This window comes from Peromyscus eremicus, chromosome 10, assembly GCF_949786415.1.
Source record: "Peromyscus eremicus chromosome 10, PerEre_H2_v1, whole genome shotgun sequence".
NCBI lineage: Eukaryota > Metazoa > Chordata > Mammalia > Rodentia > Cricetidae > Peromyscus > Peromyscus eremicus.
This window is the reverse complement of record NC_081426.1, coordinates 66855571-66875603: the sequence shown is the minus strand read 5'-3', so window position 1 is coordinate 66875603 and position 20033 is coordinate 66855571. Positions and strand designations below refer to the sequence as shown.

The 20033-nt window shown below is 39.6% G+C and overlaps 1 protein-coding gene across 1 annotated transcript in view; it reads left to right on the top strand.

Annotated features, from left to right (window-relative positions):
* The window catches only part of Chic2 (cysteine rich hydrophobic domain 2), a 44024-nt gene that overhangs the window by 12358 nt on the left and 11633 nt on the right, over positions 1-20033 (top strand). The window contains exons 2-3 of the mRNA XM_059276027.1: positions 5739-5793; positions 6066-6221. Of these exons, the coding sequence (XP_059132010.1) occupies positions 5739-5793; positions 6066-6221 (211 nt within the window). The remainder of the gene's footprint in view (positions 1-5738; positions 5794-6065; positions 6222-20033) is intronic.

The following is a 20033-nucleotide window of genomic DNA, read 5'->3' as shown; positions in this document are numbered from 1 at the left end:
CTCTAAGTCCTTATCCAAAATAGGTCTCAGCTGAACTGGTGCTCAAAAGTCTAAAAGCTTAACCAGCCAAAATCTTAACCAGCCAAATGCTTCTAGTTCCTGGTCTTCATGCCTTATATACCTTTCTGCTTTCTGCCATCACTCCCTGGGATTAAAGGTCGCTTTCTGGGATTAAAGGTGTGAGTCACCATGCTTGGCTGTGTCCTTGAACACATGGATTTCTGCCTCTGGAATGCTAGGATTAAAGGCGTGTGCTACCACTGCCTATCCTCTAATGTTGTGGCTGCTCTGTCTCTGACCCCAGATAAGTTTTTTAGGGCGCACAATATTTTGGGGAACACAGTACTATCACACACAGCAGAGCCCTTTCTGTGGCTGCAAGCCTCTCCCTGACCTAGCCTACCCTGTGGACAGCCTCTAACTCTTCCTTCTGCTCCCTTACCCTATTCTAGTTACACTGAATGCTAGTTTCCTTTCCATTTCCATTATTCTAGATGTGTTTCTGACCTATGCCCTTTGTACTGGCTGGCTCCTCTTTATGGATACTTGCGTCTCATACCCAGAACCTAGGTCCTTCTCATCTCAAATCTCTGTCAATTAGAGGCATATCCTCCTGCTTAAAGTCAGAACATTTCATCTTCTCCTTACCCTGTGCTACGTTTTTCTTTGTTCATAATTGTCTTCTGTCAGAACATGAATTAGCAAGACATGCTACAGTATAAATTTATTTATTTGCAACCAGGATTTGCTATGTAGCTGGCCTCACACCTCAAGTCCTCCTACTTCAGCTGTCTAAATTCTGGGCCTACTGCAGGCATGTACCTCTACACCTCACTCTAGAATATAAACTTGTTGTAAAGAGAGAAACCTTCAGTAACATTTCCCACATTATAGCAACTGTTCTAAGTGTAAATTGAACCCTTAAATCTTGCATTTTTTTTTTTTTTTTAATTTGAGGAGCTGGGTATGGTGGTGTACGCCTTTACTTACTTATTTTTATGTGCATTGGTGTCAGGTCCCCTGGAACTGGAATTACAGATAGTTGTGAGCTGCCATGTGGGTTGGTGCTGCGAATTGAGCCTGGGTCCTCTGGAAGAACAGTCAGTGCTCTTAACCACGGAGCCATCTCTCCAGCCCCCAGTGTTTGCCTTTAATCTCAGCACTTAGGGAGCAGAGGCAGGAGAATCTGAGTTCAAAATCTGGTCTACATAGGAAACTCCAAGACAGCCAGGTTCTCAAAAAAACAAAAACAAAAACAAACAATACACACACGACAACAGCAACAACAAAAACAACAAAACAAAATAAAATTGGGAGAGTTGGGCCCATGAGATAGCTCAGTGTGTAAACATGATTGTTATCCAAGCCTAGAACCTGAGTTTGATCCCTGGAACCAGTGTAAAGGAACTCATGTAAAGGTGGAAGGAGAAACCCCAAAGGTGTCCCCTTCTTTCCATATGAGCTCTGTGGCACACTGTCTTAGTTAGAGTTTCTAATGCTGTGATGAAACACCATGACCAAAGCAATCCGGAGAGGAAAGGGTTTATTCAGCTAACATTTCCACATCACAGTTCATCATTGAAGGAAGTTGGGACAGGAACTCAAACAGGTCAGGGACCTGGAGGCAGGAGCTGATGCAGAGGCCATGGAGGGTATTGCTTACTGGCTTGCTCCTTCTGGCTTGCTCAGCCTGTTTTCTTATAGAACCCAGGGGTGGCACCACCCACTATGGGCTAGACCTTTCCCCATCAATCATTAAGAAAATGCCCTACAGCCAGATCTTACATGTGGGAGACCAGCTCCCATATTTATTTACCCCAGGGACTCTCGAGGAGAGAGGGATAAGAGACTTACATAGAAGGATAGAGGGGAGAGAAACAGAAAGAAACACAGGATAGCCTCGGGAGGGCCTGGATCCTAATCTACCAGCCCAGAACTTTATTCCAAAAGGCTTTTTATAACAATGCCAAGGGGTGAGGCAAGAAGACCTTCCCCTGCTAGATACAACCAAGTGTAGACCCTTCCAAACACCTGGCACTCAGGCTGGTGGACCAATCATCCTCTTATGCAGGCCTGCTGGGTAAAGCCACTAGAAACCTTGGTGGGCTCCAACACTTACGGAGGCATTTTCTAAATGAGAAATAATTTTCAGATAATTATTTCAGATAATTCTAGCTTGTATCAGGTTGACATAAAACTAGCCAGCACACACACTATACACACACACAATAATAAAGTTTAAAAATGAGGGGGAGGGATTGAGATAGGAGGCTTACTAGTTCCATGCCATACTGACCTGTGTAATGAGTCACCATATTTTATTTAATAAATAAAATAAAACTAGAGATGGCACTGGGATGGAGCTTTATTAGAAAGTGATTGCCAGGGCTCTGGATGTCATCCTTAGCACTGTACAAACTAAAAACTTAGGATAGCACAACATTAGCTCTTGGGTCTGCTTTTATCTGAGACAAATAAAATTGCAGGGAAGATTTACTTGTCTGATAATATGATGAATTGATATTGTAACCAGGATTAGAATTCCGGCATTCCCTTTGCGTTGGGTTACTCGTCCAGCTGCACCACATTAGCTTTTTGTACTTGGCAGTTACCAAGTCTTACCTAAGTGATTGCTGGCTGCGTGCTCACCATTTCAGTTGTCAGCCTGCTGGTACTGCTTGGCTTTCTTGAAATCCGCATGCTTTCCATACCCCATTTTCTACAGTCTACCTGACCTCGAGGGGCTTTAGGGATGGAGGACCTGGGTTCAGTTCCCAGCATTCACATGGTGACGCACAACCATCCCTAGCTCCCGGGTGCAGGTGATCTAAGACCCTCTTCAGAACCCCTTGGGCACCATGCACATACATGGTGTGCAGGCATACATGCAGGCAAAACATTCAGAAACATAAAATAAGTAAATCTTCTAAAAACACAAAACTATGGGGAGGTGTGGAAGGGTCTTAGCTCACTTAACAGCAACATAAAAAGAGCACTTGCGTGTGTGTAATCATCGGACACAAATGGGACTTCAGCATCTGTGTGTGAGCATGCTTGTGACTCAGGCTGCAAGGGGAGCAAAGACTAGAGAATCGGGGGAACTTTCTTACACCAGACTAGCAGAGAAAGAGCAAACCCCGGGTTCAGGAAGAAGGACGCTGCTGCCTTGGAAGAATAGGTTACCTCACAGAGACACATACATACAAATAAGCAGTAAAACCCCCAAACCAAAGAGAGAGAGAGAGAGAGAGAGAGAGAGGAGGGGGGAGAGAGAGCCCATCAAACAGAAACTTAAAATACACTTATTTGTTTGTTTTTGGTTGGTGGGTTTTGTTGTTTGTTTTAAGACAGGTTCTCATGTAGCTTGGGCAGACAATGAACTCCCTCTGTAGCTGAAGGCGACCTTGAATTCCTGGTCTTCCTGTCACCACTTCCTGAGTTCTGGCATTCGGATGTGTGCCACCACACCTAGTTTATGTAGTGCTAGGAATTGAACTCAGAGCTAAATGTATGCTAGGCAACTTCGTGAATGTTACTAACTGAGCTACATTTTCAGCCCTGAAATACACTCTAAAGCTACTAGAATTATCTCTAAATATAGGCATGTCTCTTGTACATACATTTCCTTATTCTGTCTTAAAAACAAAACTCTCATCTATTTTTTCTTAATATTTTAATTCTTTTCCTAATTATAAAGAAAGGCATACAGATTACTTAAAAATTGGGAAGTTGTATTTCCCAATAAAGCAGAAAATGAAACTTAGGATTATTAAGATACAAAAGGGCTCATGTTTTGTGTAGTTGTTCCTAGGGTTTTTTTTTCTTTCTATTTTTTGGTGTGTGTTTTTGTGTATTGTGTGTGTTGTATGTACTTTTAAAATGTAGTGTACAGTGTGCCTTTGAGTGTTTGTGTGCATGCTTATGTGTTATATGTACATTTTTATGTAGTGCATGTATGTACACACATGTTGAGGCAAGAGGTACAGGGGCTGTCTCCTGTATTGTTCTCACTCTGCCTTTATTTTCTGAGCTAGAAACTCACTGAACCAAAGCTCATGAGCTTCCTCCTGTCTTCCCCAGTGCTGCGTTTACAGGTGCTGTGCCTGGCTTTTTATGTGTGTTCTGGGGATCCAGACTCAGGCTCATGTCCCCTGTCCTACCCTAGTCTTTCAATTTAGTCTTAAATACTAACAGATTTTATTAAAGAAGTCATGGAAAACATGAAAATAAAAAAATGCCATCCATAATCTTCATTATCTAGGATTAACTACCATTAGTATTTGGATGGATTTGATTTTTGTTTTCATATGTCAATAATTACATTAAAATTTAGGCAATAGTATTTTAGTTTTTTTTTTCATTAAGAATTATATTGGGAGCATTTGCCACTATCATTATGGGATCTTAAAAATATGAAAGATGAGGCTTTATTAGATTATTAAAAAAACACTTAAGGGGATTTAAGCAGTAGGATTTTATTTAAGAACGATTTGGGGGAATGGGGCTGGAGAGATGGCTCAGCAGTTAGGAGCATTGGCTGCTCTTCCAAAGGACCCAGGTTCAATTTCTAGCACCTCAACATGGCAGCTCAAGCTATCTCTAAATCTAGTTCCAGGGCGTCTGACACACTCACACAGGCAAAACCACCAATGCACAAAAAATTAAAAAACAAATAAATAAAATGCTTTGGGGACTAGGAGGGACAGAGCTCTACCATCATACAGCCGGACTTCAGTGGTTCTGCTATTTTTCTCTGTACTGTCTTTTGCTCCCTGGTCTAATGCCCTGTCATGGTGATTTGTGTACTTGATCATTCCAGCTTCTGCTGTTGTAGTGTGAACTGCTGACTACTTCTCCTTCACTTGACAGTTTCTGCTTTCTACTGTCTGCTGTTTATTCTTGACTATCTGGCTTCCCAATTTCACTGTATCTTGACTTAAATTCAAGTCCTTTTTGTGTATTTCAGCCCTTACCCGTGAAACCATCTATTTAATAATGTTTTATATTCAGATATGACAAGAGAAAAAGAAAACCTGTCTGAGTTGCACAGCCCTGTTGGGTCCTACCTAGGCAGTCCTGGGCTTAAGTGATCTTAAAGCAAATGCCCATTTGTGTGCTCACTGTCCAGAGTGCAGAGGTCCTAGTCAGTTGTACAAGTACTGGGCTTGCTTCTTGTCTAGTGTATGTGGTTTTAGCTGTAATACATTATTAGATGTGGTATAATTAATATTGTAAAATGCTTCTATCAGTTTTCATTCTTAAAAATAGCACTACAACTCGGAAACAAGAAAAATAAACATTGAATAAATATTTTTGGTTAAGAGTGAAATAAATTGAAGCAGTTGGATTCTTGTAATTGGTATTTAAAAGACAAAATGCACTGAGTTCAAAACAGTGAAAGCTAGAAAATTTGCTGTCTGATTAAAATATGCTTTGATGCTTTTAAGGTATATGTGATAGCTCAAATGAAGTAAACCATCTATTCTTTTACTTATATATTGCTGGTTATTTAACATTGTCCCTCATTACATAAGTTTTGATTCCACTGGAAAAATCATTGCATGCTATATTTTGTTGCTCATTATGATGATTTTTGTCTTAGACCTTCATTCTGTCTTAGACACTCTGTGGAGGGGGTCCACATTCTGTTCCCCCAACCTTTAAGTTGGGTAGTTCAAGCTTTTATGCTGTTCCCACAGTGTCATATAATAACATATCTTTTCTTTTTTTGAGAACAGATTTGGACTGAGCAACAAATTTGAATCAGAATTCCCTTCTTCATTAACTGGAAAAGTGAGTGTCTCTTTCTTTGTTTTTTTTTTTTTGGTTTTCAAGACAGGGTTTCTCTGTGTAGCCCAGACTGGCCTCGAACTCAGAGATTGCCTACTTCTGCCTCCCAAGTGCTGGGATTAAAGGTGTGCACTACCACAGCCTGGCGAGTGTCTCTCTTATTGACCTACTGTTTATACATCTCAAATTAGTTTTCCTTAGAAATTAGAAAAACGTGTGCTGAGACTCATTTATCGTCATTCAGCATCTCAGTTACATTTCTTACTTTCCTTTAGGTAGCTCCTGAAGAATTTAAAGCCAGCATCAACAGAGTTAACAGCTGTCTTAGGAAGAATCTTCCTGTTAATGTGCGGTGGTTGCTTTGTGGCTGCCTGTGTTGCTGCTGCACATTAGGCTGCAGTATGTGGCCAGTTATTTGCCTCAGTAAAAGAGTAAGTTGAATTACATCTTTTAATTTACTATAGAAGTGTGAAACAAGTCTTATTTTTATCTTTTTTTTTCTGTTGAATGATCCACACTGTTCTGAATATTATACAAAAATAATCTTATCTGGTAAAGCAAGATTAGTTAAGTAAATGATCATATATCCAAATGTTATACAATAGCTGTGTAGAAGGTGTTCATAATTTGTGCGCATTAGAAATTATGGTCAAAGAAGAATGCTCTCTGTCTATGTGTACATTGATTGTGGACTAGAGTGGTACGGTGTGCAAGGCTACTGGGTTCAGCTCTACCACTTAGCTCTGTGTCTGTGGACATATTTCTTAACCTCTTCAGTCTGGTGGAGACAACTGTAAAATGATGATACCTACCTATGATTTGAGTAGAATTGTTGTAAGGATACAATGAAATCTTATTTATAAAGCTCTTAGCCGAACAGCGTATGAGACATTCTGTCAGCTTCAGTGTTGTTTCAAGTACTCAAGAGAACCCGTTTAAAAGAGGAAATCTAGACTTTGGCTCATGGTTTTAGAGATTTTAGTCCATGGACTGCCATGCTAGCTCTATTACTTCTCTGCTTGTCCAAGCAAAAATGTCACAGTGGCCGAGCAGAGCTGCTTGCCTTACAGTTGCCCAGATATCAGCGAGGGAAGAAGGGGATTGGAACAAGACGTAGTCCCTGAGAACAGATCCCTACCCATTCCACTGGGTCCCATCTCTAGACATTTGAAACATCTCCCAAAAGGCCATCATAATAAGAATCCATGAGTGGTTTAATCCATTGATTAGGTGATATTCCTTATGATCCAAATCACCTTTCAGTGTACAGGATCTCCCAAGCAAGTGCTCTAGCATTGATTAAGCTATAGCCACAGCTCTCCGTATACTTTTTTAAGATTTTACTTTATGTATATGAGTGTTTGGCTGTATGTATTATATGCACCATATGTGTCCTGGTGTCTGTAGAGATTAGAAGAGGTCGTCAGATTCCCTGGAACTAGAGTTACAGGTGCGCGTGAGCCTCCATGTGAGTGCTGGAAATTGAACCCTGGTTCTCTGCAAGAGCAGCAGTGTTCCCAACCACTAAGTCACCTCCCTAGTCCCTAACATAGGAACTTTAGGCGGGATACTTCAACCCATAATAGAGTTATCAGAAAGGATTTAGCATGAGAGTACCCATAGAGGAAAGAAGATGATTATGGTAAGATAATAGGAAACTCATTTTAATTTTGTACTTTATAGATTGTCTATAATGATATATACTGACTCTGATCAGGAAAAATAATCCAAAGACTTGATTTTCACTGCTTATGATGAAAAGATTCCAAGATGTTGTTTATAGATATGCCAAAATAATGCAAATTAGGGGGGCTGGAGAGATGGCTCAGAGGTTAAGAGCAGCGACTGCTCTTCCAGAGATCCTGAGTTCAATTCCCAGCACCCACGTGGTGGCTCACAACCATCTGTAATGAGATCTGGCACCCTCTTCTGTGTACATAATAAATAAATAAATCTTTAAAAAAATGCAAATTTTTGATTTTTTTTTTTTTATTTGTTTAAGACATTGTCTTACTCTGTAGACTTGATTGGCCTGGAACTCACTGTGTAGATCAGGCTAGCCTTGAACTAAGAGATCTGCCTGCCTTTGCCTCCCAAATGCTCTAGGCATGTGCCACCATGCCCAACATAGCACCCTTGTTGTTATCTTAAAAAATACATATACTTACACATATGAAATTGAAGTAATATTTAGCCATATGTGGTAACTCACGTCTGAAATCTCAGCACTCAAGAGGCTGGGACAGGAGGATTGTGAATGCCATGACCTAGTAAGTTAAGGCGAGCCTGGAAAACCAAAAGTGGGTCAGGGAATGGGAGGACCAGTCAACCAAGTTGCCTTGAATGGTTTTCTATGGAAACATTTCATTTTGGTGGCAAATAATGGCAAGGAAATGAAAGAAACCACATAGAATTTATTACTTGATTTCCATTATAAAGTTAGGGATATACTCTACTGAAAAATTTGAGCTAATATATTTTATTGATAGAATGGACATGATGCTTTTATAATAGAATTACTTATGTATTATTTATTTTAATATTTGAAATATTTACATTTCTCTAAAACTTTTTTTTATTAGTGTGTTGAGCCAGGGAGGTTCAGGTACTCCAGCGAGTGCATAGAGGTCAGAGGAGAACATTGGAGTCAGTGCTCACCCACCTTTAAGTGGGTCATTGAACTTGTGTGCCTGGGGCTTTTTTTGCTGGCCCTACTTTCTTTAAGACGTTTTTACCCCCATAATTCTTGCCAGATTGTCTCTAGGGCACAAAAATCTGTCTTTGGACACGGTTGCACTTGCTGTCTTTTTAGTTCAGGCCCTCAGTACCTCCACTGGTGAGGCCTTGCTGTTGTTTGAGTGGCTGGCTGCCCAGCTCATTCGGTTGCTTTTTGCTGTCGTGTAACCCAAAGGATTGATGGGCTTTATCTGTCGCTTCAGGAAGTGTGACCTGTTCAGTCCGTAGTGTTTGGTTCAAGATCTCTATCTGTATATGTGACTAGGTGGAACATTTATTTCATGCATGTAATTTCTTTTTTGTTTGGGTTTTGGATTTGGAGAGGGCCTCATGTAGCCTAGGCTGGCTTCAAACTCATTGGGTAAGCATGACTGTGAACCCCTGGTCTTCCTGCCTCTACCTCTCATGTGCTAGGATTATAGGCACATGACCTGCTTGATGTATTTAACTTTTATGTAGTGTTTAGTGAGCATAAAGAAATTGCTTAAAAGAAGCTATTCATTTCCCTGCCTTGTGTATAAACTATTCTGTTGCATGTCATGGATGTAAAGAGAATATTAGAGCACCTTTGTAAGATGGAGACAGAATATTAGGAATTTCCAGCCCTTTGTCAGAGACCACTTTGGTGGTCTAAAGAAGCCTATAAAAACTATCTTAGTATAATATTTAATATATTTAGAGTATTTAATTAATAAAATATTTTAGACTACAGAGAAACCAATTATATATCAAACAACTAAGATATGAAACTGGAGACCATTTTAAGATTGTTCTAAGAAATCCCAAAATGCTATTCAGTGAAAAGCCGTGACAACAGGCTGGTGATGTGTAAGCTGTGGATGAATTCACCGAAGGCAGAAAAGGAGGATTTCAGAAAAGAAAGGCAGAAGCTACAGTGCACTCCAGGCCATAACACTCCAAAAAATGTTGGTCAGAGGATGTCAACTCCTGACTGCTATTATGACCTTTTTCACTTGGACCCCTGGACAGACTGATGTCCCATTTCCCTGTCTCCTCAGAACAAGACTCAAGGAGAAGAACACAACCAAGTGACAACCCCCTTTTAACAGAAGCAGCTCAGTCTTAGTCATCACCCATTCCCTGGTAGATTGTGTCTCAAGTCCTTGAAGTTTGGAGGGGAAATGATAGGGTTAAAACTAATGCTAGGGAAATACAAATAAGAGTGCTTACAGGTGGGATATGAGAGAGCCAAAGGAACCAAGTAAGAGGAAGCAGCACAGAGTTCTGAGAAAAACAAAGCTGGTCTCAGCAGGTTCCAGTTGGCTCCTCTGGAGCCCCGTCCTGAAGAGCATGGTAAGGCACCATTGCTCTTTCCCTAGCAAGCTCATCTGTGTAGTAATTACACTTTTATACGTGGTCCTGCATCTAATGCATCTAATTGTAATACTGAATTGTGGTTAAGGATGATGTCTGTGAAAGCTTCCACCTATTCCAGGAAAGTGACCACCCACAGGGTAGGCAAGATAAAGACAGATGGTAGACCAAGATGATAGGCCCAGGTCCCAGGGGTGGCACTTGACCTTTTGTCTTGGCTTATTCTAGAAATACACTTTGCTTGTTCTAAAACAAGACCCCACAAAACAACCCAGGAAACCTAAAATGCTTTAAAACAAATTTATCAGATTGTTCTTTATTAATGTATACAAATAAGATAGCAAATCCATGATAATGTGGTCTGATGAGAAGACTCTGATTTCTGAAAGCAATCAAAGCACCACTCCTGTTCAGTCACTAGAGTTAGGTGCAAACATTCATAGCATTCAAAGAGATACAGTGCATTTAAACTAGAGCTTCAAAATCGAGATGTATTTTTATTCCTGTCGGTCTTGTGGACTCTGACCCTTCTATCTCCACATTCCTTATTAAGAAATCTTGGGCTGGGTGGTGATGGCGCACGCCTTTAATCCCAGCACTCGGGAGGCAGAGCCAGGTGGATTTAGGTAACTAAACTGCCTTGCTTTAAAAATTCCTTGCTAGCACCCTGATCTACAAAGTGAATTCCCGGATAGTCAAGGCTGTTATACAGAGAACCCTGTCTTGAAAAACAAAACAGACAAAACAAAACAAAAACCAAAACAATAAACCTCATTGCCAATTGTCCATTGGTAATGCACACCTTTCATCCCAGCACTCAAGAGGCAGAGACAAGTAGATAGGCAAATCTTTGAGTTTGAAGCCAGCCTGGCCTACATAGAAAGTGGCCTGCTAGGACTATGCTGTGAGAATTTGTCTCAAACTAAACAAAACAAAATAAAAGACATTATCAAGCCGGGCGGTGGTGGCGCACGCCTTTAATCCCAGCACTCGGGAGGCAGAGCCAGGCGGATCTCTGTGAGTTCAAGGCCAGCCTGGGCTACCAAGTGAGTTCCAGGAAAGGCGCAAAGCTACACAGAGAAACCCTGTCTCGAAAAACCAAAAAAAAAAAAAAAAAAAAAAAAAAAAAAGACATTATCAACTTGGTTTTCCCCTTATGTAGCTTTTGTTCCAGAGACCATGTCCACAAACTGTTATTATGTATTACTGTTTTATGTCTTCTAGATTCTTTCTTTTAAGACTTCCTTTGTTTTTGAAAATTATCTTTGATAAAAAATCATTTTTAAGTGTAATGCTTTATAATTTATATATATTATATATATATATTTACAAAGCTATCCATAATCAAGTTACCTAACAGTTTTTTCCAAAAATCTTCCTTGTACTGGTGGTCACTGATATATCCCTATAGTTTTGTCTGTTCTAGAGTATTGTTATCAGTGAAATTATCTAGTTTATGTAGTCTTATTTATTCTGACTGTTGTTTTAGCTCAGCACATTTGAAATTGACCTATTTTGTTTTATATGTTAGTAGTTTATTCCTTTTTTATTATGAGCACTCTCCATTATATGCACTCCATTGTTGTATGGATGTACCTTCACGGTTTGTTTATCCAGGCATCGCTTGGAAATCATAGGATTGTGTGTGGTTTTGGTGATTCTGAGAAAGGCTTGCTTTATTTTTATGTGAATATAGGAGTAGAATTACTGGATCATGTAGTATAATTGTATGCTTTATTTTATGAGAAACTTTTAAACTCTTTTCAAAAGTGGACAAATAATTTTGCATTCAAACAAGCGTTGTGTGGGAGTTGCAGTTACTCAGTGTCCTTGCCAGGACTTGGTGATGTTTAGAAATGCCAGTCGTTCTGGTCGCTATGTCATGATCCTTCAGTTTGCCTTGCCCTTGTAAGTAATGATCCTCTGTTTATTTCTACAGTACGTCTTCCTTTTGTAGTATTGAGGGCTGTGGGATGGAGCTCAGTGGTAGAGGGCCTTCCCATATGTGCAAGCCTTCAGCCTTTAGCACCGCAAAAACACAACAAAGCAAGAAATAAAAGATAAAGTTTGTTGAAACAAATTGCCCTCTTCCCCCCTGTTTTTGACATGGTATCTTACTGTGTAACTCTGACTGGCCTCATACTTAGAAAGATCTACCTGTTTTTGATTCCTGCGTGCTGGGATTAAAGGCTCATGCTGTTATGCCCAGCCTTCTTATTTATTTATTTGTTTTTTTAGAGCACAGACCCACTTTTATTTATCTACTTGTCATTAGTTTCAATCTTTGAGAGAGATAGCATCACACAGATTCTTGTCCAGCGGCTTTAGCCGGAAGTTTACTTTAGAATTTGACACAAATCATGCCACTGTTTCCATGGGCCCCGATATCCCAAATTATACTGACTTTGTTCACTTTGTCACCAGGAAGAATATGTTATTGTTTGCTTTGAACAAATCATATCTCTTACACAAGTAGAGTTTGATTTCACTTTGCACATAAACACTATTTTTAAACTAGCTGTGTGCTCCCTTTGGTTTTGGAGAGCCCACCTATAGCCAACATGAATGGCCTCAGACTTGTAGGCATATTTGCCTTTGCAATTCCTGTTCTCAGCAGACTTCCATGACTCCAAGATAGAGCAAAGGACACCTTGGCTACTTAAAAATGCTTATTTATTGGGATGGGAATTATTTTTTAGTGATGAAGTGCTCACTTAGCATTTAGGAGAACCTGGCTTTGAACCCCAGCACTGAAGAGAGAGCAGAGAATATGAAAGTTAATATTTTTAAATTTTTAAAGGTGTGTGTGTGTGTGTGTGTGTGTATATGTATGTGTGCCTGTGTGAATTTATGTGTAACACATGCATGCAGGAGCCTATGGAGGCCAGATGAGGGTGTCAGATCTCCTGGAACCAAAGTTAACAGATAGTTGTGATCCTCGTGTAGGTACTAGGAATTGAACCCCAGTCCTCTGCAAGAGTAGCAAGTGCTCTTAACCTCTGAGCTATCTCTCCAACCTTGAATGTCTTACTTTTTAAAATGGTTGTTTTTCTTATTGTTTTTTGAATTTAGATAAGGTCTCATTATGTAACCCATACTGAGGCTTGAACTTAGGATTCTTTTGCTTCAGCCTTCCGAGTGTTGGAAGTATAAAGCATGCACCACTATGCCAGGCTAGAGGATATTTAATGTAATCCTGATGTAAGTACCTCGTTAGATATATGTCAGTATTATTATTCTAGTGTATAACCTGTCTTTTCTATTCTCTTAACACTGTCTTTGGCAGAGCCAAAGTTTTGATTTTGGTGAAGTCTGGTTCATCAGTTTAAAAAAAATGTGCTTTTATGCCAGGAACACATATCCGAGCCCTTAGGAGGCAGAGGCAGGTAAATCTCTGAGTTCAAGGACAACCTGGTCTACATAGTGAGTTCCAGGAAAGCCAGGGCTTCTTAGTGAAACTTTGTCTGAAAAAAAGAAAAGAAATATATAATTCCTTGTGGGAGACCAGCTCCCACCTTTAGAAGGGTTCTTAGGAGGAGGAAGAGAGAAGGATAAGAAAGTATCAGGTAGAAAGAGAGACCAACTGACGAGAAGAAAGACAGAAACACAGGATAGCTTTGGGAGGGCCAGGGTCAGTATTCAGCAGCCTCATCCTTTATTGAAAAGGGCTTTTTATAACATGCCAAGGGGAGAGGCAAAAGACCTCCCCCTTTCAAGATCAAAGCACACTGTACAGCCAAGTGTGGACCCTTCCAAACACCTGGTAAACATGCCCATGGCCAAATCATCCCATTATGCAGCCCTCTGGGTAAAACAAGCCCAGATTCTCTGACCCTGAGTAAGGTCTCACTAGGAAACCTCTGTGGGTCTCTACAGTGCCTTTAGTATCATCTTTAATATTTTTGCCTAAGCCAAAGTTGTGAAGATTTTGATGTCCTGCATTTTGTGTATAGCTGTGACAAAGAGGTCAAAGTTCATGTTTTGGCATATGACTGTCTATGACCTTTGGTTAAAAAGACTATCTTTTCAATATTTAGTGGGCAGTCAGTCATACTGTATGAATCTTTTTGGGGACTTCATTATGTTCATTTGTGTTGATCTTGACTTTAATATCACACTGTCTTATTTACTATAGCTTATTTACTTTAGCTTAATGTTCAGTGGGGTGAGTCTTGCAAATTTGTCCTCTTCTTCTTTTTTGAGATGGAGTCTCATGTGGCCCAGGCTAGCCTTGAGCTTGCTCTGCAGTAGATGACCCTCTGATCTTGCCTCTACCTCTCAAGGGCAGGGATTACAGGTATGTTTTGCGTACCTGGTTTATCAGGAGCTGGGAAACCAACTCTGTTTCCTGCAACCTAGGCAGGACTGTATCAGCTGAACTACATTCCTACCTGTGGATTTTTGTTCTAAATTTTTTTTTTGGATTATTGTTTTTTCTTTTTCTATGTATATTTTAAGCTCAGCTTGTTAACAGCTACAAAAACTACTGGATTTTTTTTTTTTTTTGAGATTTTATTTTATGTGTATGGGTAAAGTTTTGCCTCTGTGTATGTCTGTGTATCATCTCCTACAAAGAGAAGTGTCCCCTGTGACATTGTCAGTACTCCTGATTGGGTGAGGATCCTGAACCTTATTGGTGCTTGTCTAGAACTGAAGTCCCCAGTGTAAAGACAGAAATCATCTACAAAAGCCTAATTCTCTAATTATAGAGAATAATATAGGGCCATTTTTCACTGAGGAAGAACTCAACTTTTAGGAGCTGGAGAGATGCTCAGTTGTTAAGAGCAGAGGACCTGAATTTGGTTCCCAGCACCCGAGTCAGGCAGCTCACAACCACTTGTACCTCAAGCTCCAGGGAATCTGATGGCCTTTTTCTGGTCTTCACTGGCACCTGCATTCAGCATGTGCACATCCATATGCCCCCCCCCATTAAAAATAAATCTTTAAAATATTTTTCATTTTCATACAATATATTTTGATTGTTTCCCCCTCCTCCAGCTCCTTCTAGGTCTAGTTACCCACCCACCTAGATGTATTATTCTCTCTCCTTCCCCTTCTCTTGTATCACTGGTCAGTACTCAAACTCAACACAGCAGTTTTTGTGCACACTTGCCAATGAGAAACTAGTAATCACAACCAGGGACTTGGAGGTTTGGCAGTGATGGAGTCCAGAAAGAGTAGGTGTTCTGGGAAAGATCATTTTTAAATAACAGGAAGAAATAAAACACACTCCCACCCACAGACACAGTACTTCATACCAAGATGCTGTTAAAACAGAAGGACAAAAGCATGCTTGCAGTCCCTTTCTCCTTCTGGTTTCTACCTCAGTCTCTCAGGAGGAAAGTCTGTTCCTGGGTCCTCTCCCTCAGCTCCCACCTGGAGTGCCCTTCCCTATCTACAGATACTTTATTTCTTTTTGGAGACAAAGTTTTACTATTATGTTGGTTAAAGTTTTATGTCAACTTGACACAAGTTAGAGTCATTTGGACCCAAATGAGAATGTCTTTATAACATTCACCTGTTGGCAAGTCTGTGGAACATTTTCTTGACTGATGATTGATATGAAAGGGTCCAGGTCACTAGGGATGGTGCCATCACTGGGCAGTTGGTCTTGGGTGGTATAAGAAAGCAGGCTGAGTAAGCCAGAAGGTAGGACTCCTCCAAGGCTTTTGCTTCAGTCCCTGTTTCCAGGTTCCTGACTTCCTTCAGTGATAGAATAGGACCTGAGAGTTTATAGACAGCTAAGAATCAATCCTGGCTTTTCCTTTCATGTCTTTTTTTTTTTTTTTTTTTTAAATTTTTGCAAGGCTTGAGATGGAACCCAAGGCCTTGCACATGCTAAAATGAGTATTCTTCCATTAAGATACATCTTAGCTCTTTTGTTTTACTTTAAATAAATAAATCATTGAGTCAGTTCAAATAGTGCAGGTTAGCCTTGAACTGCCAATCTTCCTGTCTTTATTTCCTAAATGCTGGGATTATAGATGTGTATCATCATACCGGGCTTTGTTTACTTTATAAGACTTAGTTTGGGGAATTTATTTATTAGGTTCTTCTTAGTGCTTTATTGCTGTGAAGAGACACCATGACCAAGGCAACTGTTGTGAAAGAAAACATTTCATTGGGAGTTTGCCTACAGTTTGAGCCTTGCTTACGGTCTATTCCGTTATCATCATCGCAAAGTTATCATCATCGCAAAGAGCATGGTGGCTGGCAGGCACGGTGCTGGAGAAGTAGCTGAAAACTATGTTCTGAACTACAAGCAGAGAGACTGACTGAGACACACATTAGAATCCTTAGAACATGTGTTTTGCCCAGAGCTGATTCTTGTGTGTGTGTGTATGTGTGTGCGCGCGCGCGCGCGCGCGCACGCGCGCACGCACATGTGCACACATACACCTGTGTGGGCCACAGATCAAAGGTGATGCCTTCTTCAACTGTGCCCAACTAACTTTATTCTATTTTATTTATTTTATTTATTTATTTATTTATTTATTTATTTATTTATTTATTTATTTATTTATTTGAGACACAGTTTCTCTGTATCAGTCCTGGCTGTCCTGGAACTCTCTCTGTAGACCAGGCTGGCCTCGAACTCACAGAGATCCACCTACCTCTGCCTCCCGAGTGCTTGGATTAAAGGCATGTGCCACCACTGCCCAGCTCCAACTTATTTTTTAAGACACTGTCTCCTACTTGAATTTACTGATTGGCATAGCTAGCCAACAAGATCCAGGGATCCTCTTGTTTCCACCTCCCCAGCATTGCTATTACAGGCATGAGATTCGTCAGTCATATTTTATGTGAGTGCTGGGGATCTGAACTCAGGTCCTCGTGCTCGTACAGCAAGCCCTTTACCAACTGAGCCATCTTCCCAGACTCAGATTTACACACATCTGTAAGGTCCCTGGAATACCACTGAATATGTCAGACTCACACTCAACACTTACAATAGTAACATGTTTCAGAATAGTTAGAACAGGGTGTTGTTGATGTGTACTTTGTAGGAAGATGTGGTCTCTTTTATGCCCACTTGGCTGTTAACCAGTGAGTTTTTTTTACCATCAGATGTTGTATTTTACTGTCCTAGAATGTCCATATGATTTTTTTTTTTTTTTTTTAAAGATTATTTATTACGTATACAGTGTTCTGCCTGCATGTATGCTTGCAGGCCAGAAGAGGGCGCCAGATCTCATTACAGATGGTTGTGAGCCACCATGTGGTTGCTGGGAATTGAACTCAGGACCTTTGGAAGAACAAGCAGTGCTCTTAACCTCTGAGCCATCTCTCCAGCCCCGTGATTTTTTTAAATAGATTTCTCTTCTGAAATTCTGTTTTCATTCATTTTTTTTTCTTTCCTTTTTTTTTTTTTTTTTTTTTTTTTGGTTTTTCGAGACAGGGTTTCTCTGTACTTTTGGTGCCTGTGCCGGATCTCGCTCTGTAGACCAGGCTGGCCTTGAACTCACAGAGATCCGTCTACCTCTGCCTCCCGAGTGCTAGGATTAAAGGCGTGCATCACCACCACCGCCTAGCTTTTTTCTTTTCTTTTTTTTTTTTTTTTGGTTTTTCGAGACAGGGTTTCTCTGTGTAGCTTTGCGCCTCTCCTGGAACTCACTTGGTAGCCCAGGCTGGCCTCGAACTCACAGAGATCCGCCTGGCTCTGCCTCCCGAGTGCTGGGATTAAAGGCGTGCGCCACCACCGCCCGGCTTTTCTTTTTTTTTTTTTTAAACTATATTAATCATACTTTTAGGGTGAGTTGGTTATTTAAGGTGGTATCCTACTTAGTAGCTTGGGTAACTTGCATGTAGTAGTTAACATTTCTGTTAGGATAGCTTCAGAAACACATTCTTTACATATTCATAGTTCTGTCCTATGGAGGAATCGACATGAGGTTGAATGTTCTATAATATATAGCCTTGGTTTTAGATCACAGGACCACTTGAGTGGAGCTTTACGTTTCTTGTCCTCTGGAAGATTCCATTTTTGTATGTAAAATGAAAGTTAGCCAGGCTGCCTAGCAGTCTTGCTGAAGGAAAATTCCTAGCATGGTCAGACCCCGAGTGACAAGCCACACATGCTTGTTGCTTCCAATCTCGTGTCTCTCATTGTGTGTTGTAATTGGGTGCTTTTTAGTTTTTCAGTGTTTTCTCACTGTCAGTTCTAAGCTTTGATTCTTTTTCTAATTACACAATTTTCTTTTTTAAGTCTGTAAATAAGAAACAAAACCCAGAATTATACTTAAGGAGAATCACTCCTTAATAGAATTTTTATCTTAATGAAAATTATTTCACTCCCAAAGTTTTTCTAATTTTCTGCTGTTAGATGAAATTAAATTTTAGTTTTAAAAAATCTTATCACAGTTTTCTCAAATATTCTCAAATATCAATTCCCTTTATAATTTTGTGCAGCATTTTATGTATGTGCTTATGTGCACTTTTCTAGAAGTCCAAAACCTTCATCATTCATAAAGTACCAATATAACCTTAAGAACGTAAGATTCATTTGCTCACCTGACGGAACGCCGTGCACTTGTGCGTCCTGAGCGTCCTGAGCCCTTTCACGTCCCCCAAGCGCTGCAGGACGAGGGGCTTTCTGTTGGGCACATGTCCGCAGTTATTGAGGTCTCTCCATCTAACTAACTGCTCCCTTGTAACAAACCCCAACGTCCTAATGCTGGGCAGGGCTTCTTGCTGCAGCCACACTTTGAAAGTCTGTGTTCCTACGTAGATTTTAAGAGGTTTTTACATACCGGAAGGAAATTTGTTTACAATTCCTTTTAAGGAATCAATTCATATTTTGGTTTATCTTGGCAAATTGTAGGCTTTGTATTTGTAATGATACTGAGATATACTTAATTTTCAGCTCACCACTGGAATGTGAGATTTAACATTAATTCAGAACAAATGGAAGTGATTCAAGTAATTTTCTCTTAAGTTAAAAGTAATTTATTCTAAATTATACAGTTTCTTTCTAGTAGCCTCAAAACCATTATTGTTTCACTTATTTCCATGAATTCCATTTGTGTAAATAAGAAAGGATGGATCCTTATTTGAAAAATACACAAGGGTTAAAAATAATCAATGCACTAGTGGCATTATTCTAGTTAAATTTTAATTGACAGATTACAAATTTAGCAGTTTGAATTTCAAGATGTTTTAAATAAGAAATTGAACATTTGAAATTTGCCTTGACATTGCTTAATACAATGAACAAATCCAGTTCAAATAAGTTTTAATTGCAGGTTTAAGTTGTTGAACTTTAGTAAATGGTTGTAAAAATTTGAAAAACGATTTTTTCAAACAACTGATTGTGAATAAATTAACCACTGGTGATGAATTTTAAGTAATGGTGGTAACAAATTCAAGATGCTATAACTAGCTCCATGTCCTGTGAGATTCGTTGATGTTTGGTGGCTCATAACGTGAACTTGTGCATGGGATTAATACCTTATTCCTTACAGTTACACAGAGGCCTTAGAGGAAATCAGATTTTAATGTTGATGAAGTCTAACTTTTACATTTGAGTAGTTAAGATTTTGGTGGTTTATGTTTACTGTTTTAAGCTTACTTTACTTCTCGATTCTTCTTTAGAAGTTATAACTGTATGCCATGTTTACTATTAATTGTTGACTAATCATCCTTTAGCCATTAGAATTTTATGAATTCTAATGTTTTAATTTTCCTTATTATTTTTTTTTTGTTCTGACTCTTCTACGATTTTATCAAAAAATTGTGCCAATGAAGATAAAAGTAAACACAAATGCTTAGTTTAAGTCTATGCTGCCTGTTCAGTAATTGAAATGTTTTTTTAATTTTATTCTCTCTAATAAAGCAATTATATTAGAACTAGCTGACAGCAAGAATATAACTAAAGATGTTGTAATGAAAAATATGTTAATATTATTGTTTAAAACATTGTCATTCATAATGAGCTTTGATGAGGAAGGTTGCTGAGGTATAGATGCTGGGAGCTGCCTTTCTAACCCAGGTTCACTTCGTGATAGCATCTCACAAAGCCTTGTTTTGCTTACACGGTGTAAGTTGGTAGTCTTAGTTCTTCTAATTCAAGACTCCATGTGATAAAAGTAGGTTTCTTGTTGATAGCCTAGGCAGGAACAAGGATTCATTGGTAAAGAACCACTAACCTGTCTTTCCACTCCAGCATGTGAGTA